The sequence below is a fragment of the Enoplosus armatus genome, chromosome 14 (genome assembly GCF_043641665.1).
Source record: "Enoplosus armatus isolate fEnoArm2 chromosome 14, fEnoArm2.hap1, whole genome shotgun sequence".
In the NCBI taxonomy this organism is placed as follows: Eukaryota; Metazoa; Chordata; class Actinopteri; order Centrarchiformes; family Enoplosidae; genus Enoplosus; species Enoplosus armatus.
The window spans coordinates 15,848,326-15,866,813 of record NC_092193.1 but is presented as its reverse complement, the minus strand read 5'-3'; the positions used below and the strand labels follow the sequence as shown (position 1 = coordinate 15,866,813).

At 41.1% G+C, this 18,488-nt stretch overlaps 1 protein-coding gene across 1 annotated transcript; it reads left to right on the top strand.

Moving 5' to 3' along the window:
- Nucleotides 1–2,484: 2,484 nt before the first annotated feature.
- Nucleotides 2,485–16,270, top strand: LOC139296702 (homer protein homolog 3). The gene is made up of 10 exons (XM_070919180.1): nt 2,485–2,507; nt 6,426–6,582; nt 8,082–8,213; nt 8,310–8,414; nt 9,199–9,207; nt 9,674–9,807; nt 12,125–12,281; nt 15,675–15,782; nt 15,894–15,974; nt 16,085–16,270. The coding sequence occupies exons 1-10, from the start codon at nt 2,485–2,487 to the stop codon at nt 16,268–16,270; spliced, it is 1,092 nt and encodes a 363-aa protein (XP_070775281.1).
- The last annotated feature ends 2,218 nt before the right edge of the window (nt 16,271–18,488 follow it).

Here is an 18,488-nt window from a genome sequence, read left to right as displayed (position 1 = left end):
TCATTGAGGTTTTCAGTGACTGCTGGTGCAGTTGGCCGTCTTTCTAGGCAGGTCTTTCTCAAGGTGGTCTGCAGAGAACAAGTGGTGGAATTAGCTCTTAAAAATATAAACGTAAATAGAAAAACATCTTTGTCTCCAGATCTGAGGAGGCGGCCTTCAAAGATCTGAATACAGGGAGACAATTTTGTTTTTGTTCTTCTAAATGTATCTTTTTAGTAGTGAAAGTGAACGCCGTAACCAGCTTGTAACTGAATGAATTATTTTCTGCTGACCCTGAAGCCACTAAAGCTAGCTGAGAGGGATCATCTTTAGCATATGTAGCTAAATGCATCAAATAAGCCAAATCAAAGAGGGCAGTGATTCCCAAAGACGCTTCTCCAAAAGTCATACGTCAAAGATACAATGGGATTATTTATGTACAATTTAAGCACCTGAATATTACAGCAAAGTGATGTAGTTTTCATGCCTACGGAGTACCTGGCGCGACTACTCACTACAGAGGATGATGAAAACTGAAAAGAAAAGCCCCCGTCTTAGAACAAATGTGTTGAAGAGAAACTAGATCATAGATTTCACTGTGTTAGACTGCTGTGAAGCCCACTCGTTACAATCGAGATGTTGTATATGTTTGTACATGCACTATGAAATTGGGCATAAAGACATCTTTAGATTATTAAGATGTGATGATCCAAGTGTAATGTTCAAGTAGGTAGTACTTGAGTCCAGAGAAGGCCACGTTTTCTTCCCCTTGTGTTTTTTTGTCCTAAAGAAAAGTGAAACTGTCACAAATAGCAGTGCATCATGTCAAGAACAGAACAGTTTGTTTGTTCTATAACTTTGGTAAACGATACTGAACTTTGTGTCTTAGTTTCAGTGCTCTGCATGTGTTGTAAGTTCTCTTGCTTTAGGTGGACACTTGTGATGTTTCCAGCCTGTCTTTTTATCAGTATCTAATTCATTTTCCTCTGAGGAGTACTAACTTTGCTTTAACAGCTTTCATTTTCATGTCATCAAAATGCACAACACTGATAAATCCGGTCACTGTCAAAACACGCAGTCATTCTTGGTGGTAGCCACCTTACCTGTGACCTAAAGCTGGGCTGAATATGTTTAATCATAAACCCATCATAAATGCTTATTTGAGCTAAGAAGAACTGCCAGAGAAAAGAAGCAGCTACAAAGATTTGAATGTGTCTCTGGATAACATGTTGCTATTATAAGCAATTTCTGTGTTCAGATGGTACATCCGACTCTACATGACGTCAAATTTATACCAACTTTTTGTATGAATTATCTGTAGATTACTACTTTGTTTGGCTTATTGTTGTTAAAAACAGAACTGAAAGTGAAGAGTTTTTGTTTGTTGGCCACATGGCTGCACCATTTTGTTTTACTGCCCACTGATTGATGTTAGTAGTTGTATGCTCACAAAAGATTCTCCTGTTGATAATGTTGGAAAATTAAAGTTTGCTTCTTTTTGCTCCTTCAATAGTGACTTCACTATTGCGTCTGTACGTCTTTTATTTTGCAGATGGATTGACAGACTAACCGCCTCATTGTTGCTATGAAAGCGCCTCTTAAATCTACACAGGAGGGCAGGACAGATGATAAAAAAAAAAACCCGTTTTATTACAGCTGTTGTCCTAAATGGGCTGTAGTAAGTCTTTTTAGGTCACGAGTTTTCCTTCGGGACAATATGTCATTAAGCCTTAAAACTGGCAGCGTCGAGCAGACCTATAAGATCCAGTTTGCAGTATGTACACATGCAGGCTCACTGGCTGCAGGCGGGTTGACACAGTTTCCCTGCTTCACCGCCTCATGCAGCTGTGAGCGGCTGCTCGGAGCCTGTAGAGCCAGCAGGTGGTACTCTACCGTCGGCAGTGTCCGACTGTTGAACGCGAGCAGCCGGCTGGATGAAGAGCAGAGAGCTCTGAGCACCGGGACGAGGTTAGAAAGGGAAAATAGCGACTGCTGCTTCCTCTCTGGTCTGACATGGACACACGCCGGACCGCGGTCCGTTCAGTCACCGAGGTCAGCAGCTCTGCCGCCTCTGGGTTCTGACTCTCCGGGCTCCGCAGAGGCGATCGCTGGACTCCGGTGGTGGCCGGGAACAGGACAGGACGGCACGGACACTTTGCAGGCTGCAGCAGGCGCCTTGCGGTGAAACCTCCCCCCCCTGGAGAATAAAGCATCTGGTAGCTCAGACTGAGAAAGAGGAGAGCAGGACAGCAACAGCAGCTCCAGCGCGGAATTATTGTTGGATACAACACAGACTCTGAAAGGGTTCACACCGTCATGGGGTGAGTGTGCCAAATATTTAATTAGGCTCAAAGTGACAATTGAGAGCAAAGAGTTTGTTGTTAAATCAGCGTTTTTTTTCTGTTCAAATCTGGACCGAGGACAAGTACTTGTTGGGTTAATGGATGTGCTGCTTCAACTCTCTCTCCTCTTCTTGCAGAAAAGAAGCCTCAGTCACCTTGTAAGATGTATCCTCACCACAGAGAAAGGTAAGAACATTTTGAGTGTGAGCATTTACTACATCATTGTTCTTTTTTCCCCATAGGACATTTTCTTTTCTTGTACTATGTGACCTTAGGGTGCCAACCACTCCACATAAACCTTACATAACAACCTCATGTTCTTGATTTAAGAACAAGGAAAGTCAGCTTTAACTTGAAGAAAGATCAATGATAGTAATAATATGAAGGTATTGTAATACTGAAACACAGATCAGTTTTCTCAAGGTTTTTTTTCTCTGTGCTGCACATCTGGAGCAATGTTGTGGTTTCTTTTTCACCCTCATACTAACACAGATTCAGCAGGGTCACTTCAGACTTGATGGATCTGTTAAATTAAGGCATCATCTTTCTGTAACGTTTTTCCTCCGTGTGGCCCCAGAGTCCTCATATTATTTCATCCATAATTCTTAGAAGTGACGCTGCTTAGGATGCTTTTATTGCAGTTGTAACTAACAAAGGACTGGTTGCAATGAGGATCGTAGCAGAAAAACTGCGAATTTCTTCACAATTAACGTAAAAGCTTCTGTCTGATTTGTTAAGTATGTGTGTAATAACAGAGGGAAACCAGATATTCTTTTAGATGGATTATTCAAAGACTATATGGAAGTAGTAAAGTGTTCTTGCATGAATTCAGAAATCTGTCTGTTGTTTATTTTTTTTTAATTTTCTTTTTATTTGAGTAGAAAGTCAACATGGACAAAACATCTTACATTATCCACATTGTACACTACATTATTAACATCCGTGTTTAGAGGCCAGAGGGAGACACCACAGGGAGAATCCCAGTGAAGCAGATTATTGTGGACGTTGTTAGATTGTGGTAGGAATTAGTGGGGTTATTCATCCTGAGGTGCAGCCCCAACCTCCGTCCAATCACTACCAGGCTTTGTTATGCTTATACAGACCCCCCATTAACCCCTGTAGGCCACATCCATCTGCTGAGGATGAAGGTCGAGTAGCTCAACATCCTTGACAAGTGCGAGTGCTGAACAGTTAACAGAAATCACACTGCACACACACAGTGTTTTACACCACCAGAGTGTGTCCCAACGGCAATTTTCACACACAGGAAGAAGCGAGTGTTGGCGGATACACACGATCTCTTCAAACATGTAGTCTTGACTGTGTAACGCCGAACTCCGCCATAGGAGGTTGCAGGTTTGATCCCTGGTCCTTCAGGAGTAGCAGTGAAGCTGAATATCTGGATCAGCTTCATCCCATCAGATGCAGCTTGGCAGTAATGGGATAACTTTTACAAGTATAAAGAGTGTGGAGCCCTCCTCCACCTGCTGGACTGCTGGATGAAGTGAGTGACGCCTTATTGTGCGTCTTGGTTATAATATGGGCCTCCATAAACATGTGAGGGTTTGTCTAAATGTAGTGATAAATATGAAGCTGTGACTTTCAAAGCAAATAATTGGCATAATTACAAAAAGAATAGTCAGTTGTTAACTGGCAGCTATTTTCATCATTGATTAAACATTTATGTAATTTAGTTATTTTTCAAGCATAAATGTAGAACATTAACTAGTTTGAGCTTCACAATTGTGAAGATTTGCTGTTTTTCTTTGTCTTATCTGATAGTAAACTGAGCATCTTTAGGTTTTTGGATGGTTGCTCAGAAAAAGTTTGAAAGACAATTCAACAGGCAGGGAAGGTCTAACGAAAGAGATTCTGTTGAGTTGCATTATGGGAATTGCAGGATCCTGTATATTTGAAGCTTGACTCACACTCGGGAGTAAAAGCCAGGATATCTCGACCTCGGCTGCTTCAAATTTGATCATTCTTGTTTTAATCTCTCTCATGTGCAACCACCAACTTTACGGGAGTGCAAACGAGTTCTCCTTCAAAATAACTAAGTTCCTTGTTTTTGCATAAATAATTAATTGTCGGGCAGCTTGCCCTCTTCACTAGCATCAGATGATTAATTACACTGTCGGAAAAACATAAAAGTCAAATTACAACATAAGCACTAAAGTTTACTCAGAACAACTACATACTCTTATATGGCAGTTACATTTATATCATTAAGTCTCACTCCCAGTGTTCTGTCCCAGTCAGACCTCAGATCAGTGTATCAGTTGTTGCATCAGGAGATCCACTGACAACAGTGAAGAAAAGGAGAATTACAGCGCAGGTTATTATGAGGCTAGAGTGGATCAGCTGTCGAAATGCCACATCTTAACAGTCACTCCTTGAAACACAGTGCATATAAATTTTCTTCTTTTTTTTTTATCTCCTACGGTGAGAAACACACTGAGAGACCATTACTGGATTTGTGTGTCACTAATGGGGTCAGATATAAATGTACGATGACTGGCCAAAATACTACAGTTCTATTGGGAACAGCCACTACAATTTACAAAACTGCATAGAAGAAGAAGTGTCCTGGTTTTTTACCATTTCATACATGGCACCTCTTTTAGGCAACGTTTCCGATGAGATGGAGATGAGCTAAGATAAGATTGATGAACAGCAGCATGTTGTCGTATCTCTTATTCTTGAGAGTCTACTCAATGTCGATAATGTCTGCACCAGAAAACATTGGGTTTATAATCTGCCATGTTTTAAAGACATGTCAGAGAGCCATTCACAGTGAACACCTCACTCTTGTGGGTCAGGAGCTCCCTGTGCGCCACATTTGGTGTGATGGGAGAGACCGCGAGGTAGTCTTTAGATTGACTGAGGTTATTCAGCCATCACAGTGGCATTGATCTGCGACCTTGTTAATGATTTATTAATGTTATTATTATACATATAAGTTATTTATGTTGTTAGCTACGCCAGCAGCGCAGTTCTAGGGATGGCAGTGTTGGTCGAAAATACCAAAATACCTGGAAAGCTGATGACATTCCCGTCAACTTCAACTGTACTTTGTGTTTAGTGCTAATTAGTAAATGTTAGCAATGTGACCTGGGACACATCAACATGTGAGCATTGTCAATGTGAGCAGATTAGTATGCTGACATTAGCATTTAGCTCAAAGCACCGAGGTACAGCCTCAGGGGTCGCTTGGCATGGCTCTTAGTATTGCCTTGGTCTTGTTTTTGCCTTTGCATTGGTTTAAGTAGGAATTTGTGCCAAATAGAAAACACACTAACAGTTTGATAGCTTACACTGTGACTTCAGTGACTTTCAGAGTGAACTTTGGTGTCAATATTTCGACTGACACATAATTTAGTGTTTTATATGTTCTCTTTATTTTCTATCAAAGTGTGGGAATACACAGTGCTGTAAATGTACTGACTGAGAGTTAAAAAGAGAGAAAGACCTTCAGTAGTCTTGCTATTCATACCACATGACAGTGGCTTAACCGCCTCCCAACGCTCCTGACTTTGTTGCTTTGATATATTTACCTCGTATCCAGGATACATCTCTGCAAATACTGGCAGGAACAGAGCAGAGGGTGGAGAGGGTGATCGAGTCGGGAGAGGGTTCAGAGCGTTTTTTAGTCAACATCATTTGCCAGCTAAGTCACAGCCCTGTATGGCTGGTGAATGACGCAGGAAAAAGTGTGGGAGAAAGCCAAAGGATGATTCCAACATCTGTCCCTAGATGGCAGAGAGACAGATGGAGATGTACCATTTTGAAAATAATGAATGAATTTCCTTTTTAAACAAAAGAGAGACACAATTTGAACAGAGTTGTATGATAATGAGTTTTAATGGAAAGCGTTTTCAATGTTTTGATGCTCAAATCATGAGCAAAAAGACATTTTACTCCTTTTCACTTTCACTTTTCATCTTGTTTAGAAGATTTTAGATTTTAAAAACGAACTACCTTATATTCAGTTTCTTTCAAACCTGAAGTCTGTGAGAGGGTTTGCATTTTGACATTTCCTTTATGCAGACAGACAAACAGTTCTCTTGTATCATCTCCTCATCATCTCTGTGCTTCCTCCTCCAGGGAGCAACCGATCTTCAGCGCCCGGGCCCATGTTTTCCAGATCGACCCCACCACCAAGAGGAACTGGATCCCCGCCAGCAAACATGCCGTCACCGTGTCCTTCTTCTACGACGCCAACCGTAACGTCTACCGCATCATCAGCGTGGGTGGGACCAAGGTGAGGGGGAGGGAAATGATAATAATGGTGATAATGTTGACGGCAGACAAAGATGCATATTTATTAGGGATTTTCTCAAAGAGGTGTTACTCTGTTTGATTGCAGTGAAGACGGCCACCTCTGCTTCAAATGAGGCTATTCAGTGTTTGTAACAAAGCCACAGGACAAACAGAAGCTTCACATTGATTTTCCTCTTCACCCAACATCCTCCTACCAGAAAATCTGAATGGATAAGACAACATGTAGTGAACAAACCCACAGTGGGTGTCAACAACTCAGCAGCCTTGAGTCTTTCTCGCTGGCTTGTGGATTTAGATTATGTAGAAGAGGCCACATCCATCACTGGGGAGGGGGAGGGGGGGTCTATCTGATCTCTTTTTAGCACCTCTGGTCTGACCCACATTTCTCCTCCCAGATGGCTGTGCGTTGTGGCAGTAGGTCGGTCAGCAGCCCAATCATGCCTGGACTGGTGTCTGGCTCCAGAATAATCTTCACTGCTGTTGCCACCGTCCAACATGTTATGTCAAACATGCCACCGCAGAAATGGAGACTGTGGAGTTCATGTAATCATTTGTTGGAGGGGAAAGAAGGACGAAAAAGCTTCCTCCTAAGCTGCCGTTGCCCCGCAATTCTGGGATTTTAAATCAGTTCCATTATTGTACGGCTGGAGATGACGTAAAAAGGTTTATAAATAGGTCCGCTCTAATATTTTTTTCCTCGTGTGGTGGGGGGGTGGCGGGTGGCGGCTTCGGGCACTTCTCAGACGCTGAGGTTGTGAACCTGCTGGATGTGTGCTGTGTTTGTGTATCTCTGCTGCTGTCCTTCTCTTTGACAGAAATATGATTCGACTCTGAATTTACTTTGAACAGTAAGAGCGTCTGAAGTGGCACAGCTTTGGTTTTTGATCATGTTCGAAAGAGTCATTTTCAAGAGAACATGCACGTCTCAAGGGAGAAAGTGCTTGAAAATTGCTGATTGCCAGGAATCCCAGTGGGAAGTTAATGCTTCACAAATGTCACAATAAGCACCCAACAAGCACCTGCGGTCTTCACTTTTCCTGCAAACAATTTGAAACAACTCAAATAATGACACAAAAGCACTAATAGAAAAATGAATAATTGAACTTAGTTTCATTTACTGCTGCAGACTCTAAAAGGCGAAAAATTTGAAAGGTGGATTTTGAAAATACAAAATGATTAGTTTAGAACAATAGTTAAAATATTTTAGGTACCTAAATGAAGGGCATGGACATGGGCATCAGGTGTTTAGGTTTAAAAGAAAAGATATGCTTTCATATCTCATCATGTTAAAATAGAAAAAAGGGGCACTTGTTGGCAAATGTTGGTTTAAAAAGGGAAGGAAATATAAAATACCTCTACCAATACTAATTAATCATTTCAAATAATTAGTTTTTTCTGGATTGTTGGATCTGCTGCTAAAACACGTCTCCCTCAAATTTCTGTCACCTGTAATCATCGTTGTTATCTCTGCATTTTCAGGCAATCATCAACTGCACCGTCACGCCCAGCATGACATTTACCAAGACGTCCCAGAAGTTCGGTCAGTGGGCGGACAGCAGGGCCAACACCGTGTACGGTCTTGGTTTTGCTACAGAGCAACAGCTCCACCAGGTAAACCAACCCAAAGTCAACAGAGGTTAAAGCGCTGATGAATACTTCTTTAGTAGTGCTGCATTGTTATTTATCACTTGTCCTCTTTTTAAAAAGTTCTCAGATAAGTTTAAGGAGGTGAAAGATGCAGCTCGTCTGGCACGAGAAAAGTCGCAGGATAAAGAACTGGTCAACACAGCGCTCTCCATCGCTGCTCCTCAGGTGAGCTCTACCCTTCTAGAAAATAACACACGAAAGTGGAGCGAGCCTCTGCAGGTATCAGGCAGAAAGTGTACATGTGAAAACTTGATCCCCAGAAATATCCAGTGATGCATTTACTGTTTTTTTGGGGCATTTTAGGATTGAGGTGAACACTGCGAGCACAGGCCAAGGTTAGACGAATGCACCTCTGTTACTTTGCAGCAGTTCAGCTATTAGACAGGGCCGCTGTGATTAAATCAAAGGAGGGATGGAGAGAGAGAGAGAGAGAAAGAGATAAGAAAGATGAGCTGGGTCACTCGTCTCGGAGGGAAGAGAAAGTGAGGAAAACTAGGACGGAGGTAAAATTATCCCGTGCCGCTCAGCGGTGCACCGCATCCGCATTTTCTACCCACTGCTGCCGAGAAGCCTCTGACTCAAACTCTGTAGTGATGAAAATGTAATCAGCTCAGGGCCTTTTTTGATCAATAGAGAATAATTTCCCATCAGTTACATCTGCTTGGTCATGAGGAACATGCCCATTTCCTTTTAATGCTACGGCTGAACAGATTCCAAGTGATGTCCCTCACTCCGCGTCTTTATCGATTTAATGAACACATTGAAGCAGCCAAAGCTCCAGAAAATTGCCAACTGCGTCAATTAATTGTACTTGACTCTTGCTAAGTAGCTCTGCGCTGCATAACCGCTTGTGGTTGTGATATTCTTGAAAAGGTCATTATGTACTTTGAGCTTTGTGATGACATGTTTCTTTGTCTGTTTTTTCCCAACGGATGGATTTCCTCTGTAGTTCTCACAGGTGAGTCTGTCGCTGTTGTTTTATCCTCTGACTCCTTCACAAAAATCCAGGTATTATTTGGCACCGCATAAAACAGAAAGTGTCTCTAGTAAGAGTTTTAAAGCACAAGAAATATGTGAGCAAATACGCTCTGAAAATCTTTCCTTTCCTTTGTCTGTCCCTGAATTTTGAATTTATTTGTACGTGCTGTGATGGGCTGATAGCTCTTATTTTAACATACCAAAAAAGGCTATCTCAATAATACAGCTCACATCCAGTCCATCAAGACAGCAAACTTTACTTTATTTGTGTTTTTAATTTAAACATTGAGCAATTTTTATTGGATTCTGGTGTGACTGGGACTTTTTAAAAGATCTGAAAGTAGTTTTCATGAAAGAAGCAGCCTCCTTCCTTTCTAAATAGTCTGTTTGGTGTTGAGGTGCTGTGTGTGTTATTAGGAGAGTCCATTTACTCATGTGTTCCTCAGGACCTCTCGGACGAACTCCAGTCCCCGCCGGTGATGTGTGTGAATGGACCGGAGGACAAACTGTTCCGCAGCCAGAGCGCGGACATCACGCTGTCTTCTGAGAAGGAGCGCATTAAAAAGATGCTCTCTGAAGGGTAACTGAGTTATGCTGCACACATATAAACACACACACACGCACACACACACACACACACACACACACACACACACACAAACACAAACGCACAGACACATCAGCAGAATGGAAAGTGAAGAGACCACAAACATTTTCTTCAATCTCACCTTCTGTTCAAACAGTTAAACACTGTGATAAGAATCCCTTTGTGAAATGCCTGTTTTGTGTCTGTGTTCAGAATCTGGTTTCAGTTTGGTGATTGTGTGTCTACCTGTTCTTTAAAACTCTTACATTCAAACCTGATGACTGATTTGAAACAAGATGAAAAACTCTCACTTTATCCAGTGCGCGTACAAAACGGAGCTTAAAGGTTCATCATTGACCGTGGAGATGGTGGTTTTGAGCTTTCGGCTACATCTCGTGGCCTTCACCAGTGGTTGGAGTTGTCATGCCGATGGTTCTGTTGTCGTCACGTGTCCTAAGTGTGGTATTTCAGTCACGTGCTCCAGCTTCATATTGAACGGACAGATATGAGAGTGACATCGGTCTCCTCATCGAACTCCCGGCAAAAAAGAAAATATGTATGTTTTCCAAAATGTTGACCTATGCCTTTAAAGACAGACAATACATTTACATTAGGTACAGGTCATGCTGCCATGTCTCCCCCAGCAGTGTCGTGGATGAAGCTTAAATGTAATGGTATTGAGGGACTTTTTGAGACATTTACAACATTATTGCAATTTATTGCAAGCAATTTTAGTAATAGTGCAATTTTGTGAGTCATCCTTGTGAAGGTGCTGGTATTCACATTGCAGTTTAAAATGTATGATTTTGGGCACAGTAATTCTAACATCAGCTGAACTTCCTGAGGTTGCTACAGATTTCACTTGATCAATACTATTGATTGCACTTGAGCAAGTAATCCATTTCCTTTACCTTCCTCCTTCCCAGCAGAGTTCACTGAGTATTACATGGTTTTCATTTCTTGGGTTAATTACAGTTCGACGTCATTGGATTTGTTAAGCTTTCTAGGAAATGAAGAGGCCATTGTCGAGGTGTTGACTCATACATAACATCAAATAAGGCTTGTAAACATCCCTTCATTCAGTCCTTTGAGCCGCCCACAATGCTTTTATGTCCTACAGTCTAATTATTACGACAGAAAGCTGCTCCTGAATGGTTGCCATGGTAAACTGTTGCCATGGGACAACCTCAAGCTTTCTAGATGTAGAGGGACAGAGCGAAGGCGAAGGATCAGGGATGAAGAGAGAAACTGATCTTTTCTCCAGATTGAACCAAAACATTTAATGATTTCATACTCTTGTAATTTAGAATCAAGTGGCATTTAGGCCATAGCATATCTTATATTGGTATCATATATTAATAATAATGGTAATGATGCTTTATGCTCACATATCTGGGACAGAGGTCAGCGGGACAGTATCATTTAATTCAAAATATGTGAAAAAATACACAAAAGAAGACTATGATGGCAGATTTTATGAAAGATGACACCTCTCCAGGATTAGAGGATTACTTTGGGAGCAGTTTGGTCTCATTGTTTGGTCTCTGGGCCTTTTAATGAGTGTATCTTTTCTTTGTTATCAGACCTATGAAACGACCTTCACTCTGGGCAGTAGGTGTACTGCTGCAGGCTGCAGTCCTTGGTATAGCCTTCTGTGACGCTGTCATAGTGGCTCGCTGCTTGTGTTAACCAGGCCAGCGGTGTTTCATTGTGGTCAAAACTCTAGCAGCAGGAGGTTGTGGTTGTTACTACAGAGCCAGCTATAGTATTCAGTACACATTTGCCTCATATTGCAATGTTTTACGCAAGGCCATATGACACGGAGGCAGGTTTTTCATTCTAGTCAAATAAGCTTGTTTCATAAGTATTGGTTCCAGCTCTGTAAGGTGAGATCAACATTTACAGTGTCAAATTTCATCCTACATAAAGGATCTAGTATTCTAGTAGTCTGTACTCTGATTAAAAATTGCATTAGTTAAGGTTGTTGGCATGTTACTGAGTATGTACTGGGTATTGTGTATTATTGTTAAGCAGTTAAGTTCATTCTTGATCTTGGAAAAAAACAGCTGACAAACAATCTCCCTTGAGGGTCCAAGTAGTAGCTTTCCATCATATCACATGAGCTTCATCAGCAGATGGAGTTTGTTCAGTTATCGTGGAAATAGTAAATGTTCAAATTTCCACTTTAGCTTTGCACTTTAAGGACTTTATGTTGGCTTACAATATGTATAATAATTATGTGCCATATTATCATAAGGCTCATATGTACAGTATTTTATGTGTCATGTAATATGTATCACTGGTCTTTCAGGTCCATTTGTGAGATGAACCTGGAGGCCGAGCTCTTCACTCTGCAGGACAGCAACTCCAAATTGGTGGCGGCTTTGCATGAGGCTAATGCTAATGTGGAGCAGTGGAAGAAACAGCTGGCAGCGTATCAGGAGGAGACGGACAGACTCAGAGACCAGGTGAGCCTCTGCTGTATCCAGTCTGACGCTCAGGTACAGAGGGCACTTTGAAGATTCTCTGTTAATGTGCGTTTACCCTCAACACTGAAACGGCCCTCATTAAGATATGAATTCAAAAGCAAAACATCTCCAGTTGTGTGTCTGCCTCACTCACAGTGAGTTAGCCGGCACAGCTTCATGTCAGCCATCATCTCACACAGCAGTGTGGAGATGTAGAGGAGTGTTGCTGCCTTCACACCCCCCTCACACAGCGCTACTTCTAAATTTAAAAGTAATTAAATATATCATGTCACATATTAAATTAGCTTTACTTTGAAAAAACTACATGGACGCTTAATCTAGAGTTTCATTTTTAGAAACTAGGTGGTTCAGTGCTGCTTTTTGTTGGAATACCAGACAGAAGGGATTTTTTAATATCCATTATGTAAATTGTATTTTAAAATAATTTCTAGAGGTGTTTGTTGATGCCTGATAACTAAACAAGGTAAACTTAAAGGGGGATTGGTATCATACATATGACTTAAAATCCATTATGTTATTAATGTTATTAAACATTATATTCAAATGATAATATTTGTGTCGAGAGGAAAGAGAGGAATTTCCATCAAGTAGTTTTGTTTTTATTTGTTGGGGTTATTAATGTTAACACTGTAATCCTATATAACCTGTCCCGTAAGTATAATTAAGGTTGCCTAAGTAACTATCAGATTTATGAATGCAAAACTACTATACTGTACTATACTATACTATACTACTATACTACTGTACTACTATATTAACAGTTTTGATTGATTATTTAATGGATTAGAAGATCCAAACACATGCAGCTCGTGTGAACTATAAACTCTAAATAGTGTGTTTAGTGATGTGATAGACTGGTGAGCTGCCCAGGATGTACCCTGCCTGGTACCCAGTGCATGCTGACCAGGATAAGCAGTTTAGGTGAGTGGACGGTTGGTTGATGGATGGATTAGCTGTTACATGAAAAGCTTTGTGGGAAAGTTGACCTCAAAGCTACTTATTTCATGTATCATAGAGACATCTTCACGGTGTTCCTAGTGTTGAAACAGATCTGATCAAAGATGAGACACAACTGGTTAATGAGAAGTTGAATCAGGACAATACAACTTCATGCATCAGTTGCTCTCTCTTGTGGCTGCTGAAATCCTTTGGCCTTCATGTGCAGCCAAGTCCTGCAGGGCAGCAGCTGATGGTTAAGGTCACGCCTTATTATCGATGCCGGAGCTGTGAACACTGTGATTATTGCTGAAGTAAAGCCTCACTCAAACAAGAGCAAGGCGAGGCTGGTGGGACTCGTCGCACATCTTTCTCTGCTGAGGGAGGTCATGCTGGTTTTGATTGGCTCGTCGTCACTTTGTTTCCTTCATTTTGAAAGTACTCGTTCTGGAAAAAGAAAAAGAAAAAGGACAAGTTAGTCAGACTGGTAACACACTTCATCATTCTTTGACATGACTTGTGCTGCAGGCGTTTTTCCCTCCAAGGCTTTAATCAAGGTGTTCTCTGCTGGTTGAACCGGTTCACCATGCACATGGCAATGTCCCGTCTCACCACAAGGGAGTTTGGTCTAAATGCTCCGAGCCTCAGGAGGGTTTTACACTTCAATTACCTTTCAGGTTCCAGTGGATGCAGATGCCTTTGCCCTCCCTATCCTCACTCATCAATAAAAGGTATTTTCACATTTGCTGGTAGCCGATTCCTCTGGGAACGACCTCGCCTCAGGCTGACAATTACAAACCCCCCTGATTCAATGCTTTAATACCTTGATCCCTTTCCATTGTAGCCCGGCTTTACAGTATCGATCACTGCTTTGTAATTCTCAACCGCTTGTCTGGTATTTAGAAGCAGTTTTCACTGTTTTGGCCCATGTCAACAAATTAATTCATACAAGTGAGAACCCTGTCTCGGTCTCCTTTGGACCCAGCCTGTTCCCTCTATCTGAGGAAGGGGACCAGGTGGCAGAAAATGGTTCACGTCTCTGGGGTGGTGTGAGAGGGAGAGGGGTTTGTAGGACAGCAATATCCTACTTTCAATGCCCCAGTTAGGAAAAAATGAAAAATCACCAGAGGGAGCTGGCATCCACTCATTTCTCTTTTTTTTTCTTCTTTCTACCGCTCCTCCTAGTCGCAACCATACATGGTTTAAAATAATCCAGCCTGTCTCTGTCCTCTGTCAGACGCTGGGGCACTTTTGGAGGTGTTCTTCAGTTTTTTTTCCTGATTGGTGGGGCTCAGATGACAATGCAGCGAGGATTTCATTCCTGTTAATGGATACATGACATGCTCACCTGCCTGTTGATGAATACTAGTTGTAGATGAAGTTGTAGCATGTTTTAACTTGTAGTTATAGTTAATAATTAAGTCATGCGCTTTGAGGAAACACAGCATTTTTAATTATGTTAATGTTTTGCACAAAAGAACATGCTATTAATCAGATGTATAAGACTATGATCTTTCACTTCAGCACAGATCTCCACAATGTAGCAGGCTACATAAAATTCAACATTAGAGTCATTGATAGAGCACAAAAACAGTTTGAAAACGTTTCATAATGAAAGCATTTAGCACGAAATATCATAACAGGCAGGATGGTAACAAACACAAGAGCAACTAAACAGAATTGATAATACAGAAATGACAAATCATTTAAACATCAGTTAAGTAAAAGGAGAGAAAATGAGTCTTTGATTGATTGAATGATTAGGTAAACTATTTCAAACTTTGCTCTGTCTCCCCTGATTTTCAGTCGAGCTCTGGAAACATCCAGTAGACACTTGATTAGCCAACCTGAGAGACTTTCTATTACTAAATGTACTTTGGGGGTTCTCTGTGATGAATAATAACTAAAATTGTATCCAAGTTGACACTTGTATTCAGGCCTGAACCATCCAGAATCTGTTAGGGGACAAATCTCTTATGCCACCAGGCCTTACTAAGGCTGCAGAGCCTGGACTGATAGTAACAGGTTTTATTGCAGCGGTAAGGCTTATTCTACTCAGCTGGATGAGCCCACATAGGCCAAAGTTTACAGAGTGGCTTAATCTCATGTTTTGTTTTTTTGTTTGTTTGATTTCCTTAATTGGCTGTGGATCCGCTTATCACATCTGTATCATCTGTATTTTTGTGTGAAGTTAATATATTAAAATAACAGGGATGAGGATGCGAGAGAGACCAAACGTCCACTTTAAGATTTTTGTGTGATGCCATGTCCCACATGCTGAACATGATTTAAATCTGTGTGTGTGTGTGTGTGTGTGTGTGTGTGTGTGTGTGTGTGTGTGTGTGTGTGTGTGTGTGTGTGTGTGTGTGTGTGTGTGTGTGTGTGTGTGTGTGTGTGTGTGTGTGTGTGTGTGTGTGTGTGTGTGTGTGTTTTAAGGTGGCTGAATTAGAGGCCCATGGAGGCCACGGCCCCAGTGACCTGCTGAAGGATGAGCTGACTCAGTCCCTGGAGGAGCTGGAGGCCCTGCTGAAGGCCAAAGATGAGGTTGGTGCCTATTGTTCCCATGTTGTCACCAGCTGGAGTCAGAGGTGGGAAGCTGCTCATCATGTTCTTCACAGGTGCTCAAACTCAAGTGTAGCTTTCATTCTTTTCCAGGAAATCCACATTTTACAAAGCAAGAAAGCAGAGTATCACGAGATGGAGCACGAGAGGGATGAGGCCATCCATAGATTACGGGTAGGAGTGAGATTATTACAACATCTTAGTCTGATATAAAGTATGTAATTGAGTAATAGTGACGTAACATTCGTTTTTTAATGTCGCTTTGCTTGCTCTCTTCTCTGTAGGAGATGGAGATGCGTAATTCAGAGTTGGAGCGTCGCATCCAGAACTCGGAGCAGAACCTGAATAACTCTCTGGAGGAACGGGATCGCATGGACTCTGAAATCCAGAGGGCCATTGAAATTCTGGACATCAAGATCTTTGACCTTAATGACCTTCGCCAGAGCCTGGTTAAACTCATCGACAAATAAGGGGGGGGGGGGTTAAAATTTTGTTGTGGCCGATGCAGCGGGGGAGGAAACAAAAACGAGATGGTGCTGGTCCCGGTCCTCTTCAAGCATAAGAACTGCCCCGGCTGCAGGGAGGTTGCTCCATGGCTGTGTTTGCAGCAGTGGCTGTGCTGTACTCGACTACATCCTATAGGTGTGGGCCCTAAGCAGCAGCATACACATGGTTTCGCTTGTCCAATGTAATGTAACGCTTCATGTTGCTTTCAAGGGTCACAATCAATGCAATAAACCGACTTTAAGGTAAGTTCTTCACAGTGCTAGACATTTAATATTGAGAATCGGTGCTTGTAGTGTAGGACTTTTTGTACAAAATGGCAATGCAGTGTCAAAATGATAAGAGGCCTTGTTTCTTTTTGGTTTTTTTCAACTGACAGGTGATATTAAAACATCTTTACAACAAAATGAGTCCATGCAAATACATAAAGAGACAGTATATTAAGTGGAAAGGGAATGCAATTACAAATTTGCCTATTTAACAGCCCGCATACAACATTGTAGAAACCCATGCGTCATGTAGCAGCTATAATGTGTAAAGTGAAGGACAGAGGGGGTCTAGTTGGCGCTTTTCCACAGGAATACGTGATGACATATTCAAGGTCGGTAAAATAGTACGCTAGTAGTGTTTTGTATTTGTTTAAGGCATGGACGCACAACTTCACCTTAAACATTAGATCTGAATATTGACGCCAAAGATCAAATGTTAAGAGTCATTGATCAGCAACTCGTCTATTATTGCATCTTCATGTAAGCTTGTAAGAAACCTTTAAACCTAAGCTACGTTACAATAACCCGTAAGTACATTTTAGTAGATAAAATAACATTAAGTAATTATATTTAGGATGAAGTATTTTCCACGATATAAATCAATAATGCTAGTTATTAAGAAAACACGAGAAATATTAGATCATCACTTAGTGTTACAGAGAAGTTAAACTGACCCAGTCTGAATAATTGTCCTGTGTATCATCTCTTAACAAACCTCTGACTTAGTAACTTATTCATGATAAGACGCATTCAAGGACATCTAAGAGACATTTTCTGCCTTCAGTCATTTGTCAGCACGTTACCTTTAGCTGTGGACAATATGCCGTACGCCTTCACAGAGTCTCTTACCACACAGACTGTATTGTTCAACATAGTCTATAATGCTATGTTTGTATTATTTTTTTCAGGCCTTACTGTTACATTTTAAGGATGGTTGTTGATAATCATGCCAGCTAAATGTCTCAAACTTTGAGCTGTTGTCATGACGGTTTGGAAATAAAAGCAAAGAATAGTCACCCATTCTACTGTACTTCTTTCTTGTGTTAACTGTTTTAATTAGTGTTAGTTTAATACATAGTATTAATCCAAACAGTTTCAGCAAGTTAATGACATTTAAAAAATATATATATAATTTAAAAGGCCACAGTGATACTACTTCATTTCAATTATTGGGTTACTTTGAAACTTATTTGGACATGTTTTAGTTATTGTCATTGTCAAAGTGCATTTGCACCGTGAGGTCAGAGAAGCAGGTTTGTGACCAGATTGTTGCCGGTACGAATCCCCACAACAGTAGAATAAATGTAGGTGAGGAAAGTGAAACATTACTACTGCTAGGATTCCCAGTTGCTCCAGTGAAGACTGCTCAGTGGCCGGTACTTCAGACTGTGGTCTGAATGTGAACATCTCTGGATAGTTGACTTTGAAACATATTGTCAAGTTGTATTTAATTGTGTCCGTATACACATCTTCCTCCAGTTGTACTGTGCCAAGCAAATCATTTATTACACTCACTTTTTTTGTGAATGATACATCGTATTAACTGCTCTGCAAACACTCTTCTCATGCAACTCAGACACAGCCAACAGTGGCCGCCCGTAATCGCATCTGATGGACTGAAAATGTGATCAAGTATTGATTAATAATTCTAAATCATCTTTAAATAGTTTGATTGTTCAATAGGCTAGTAGATCAATATAGCCTACTTTAGTACTCAATATGATTTAACATACTACAGACACCAGCCTTATAAGCCTTCCCTGGTTTATACTGTTCATGTAGCGAGACACACAAACCCGTAGTGTTTGGTTTCTGTCATCATCTATGATTTCTGTTTTCTAATGTCAAATAATAATCATGTTTAAACTGGGCGACACATCAGCTGTTAACTACAGATGAACACATGTAAACATGC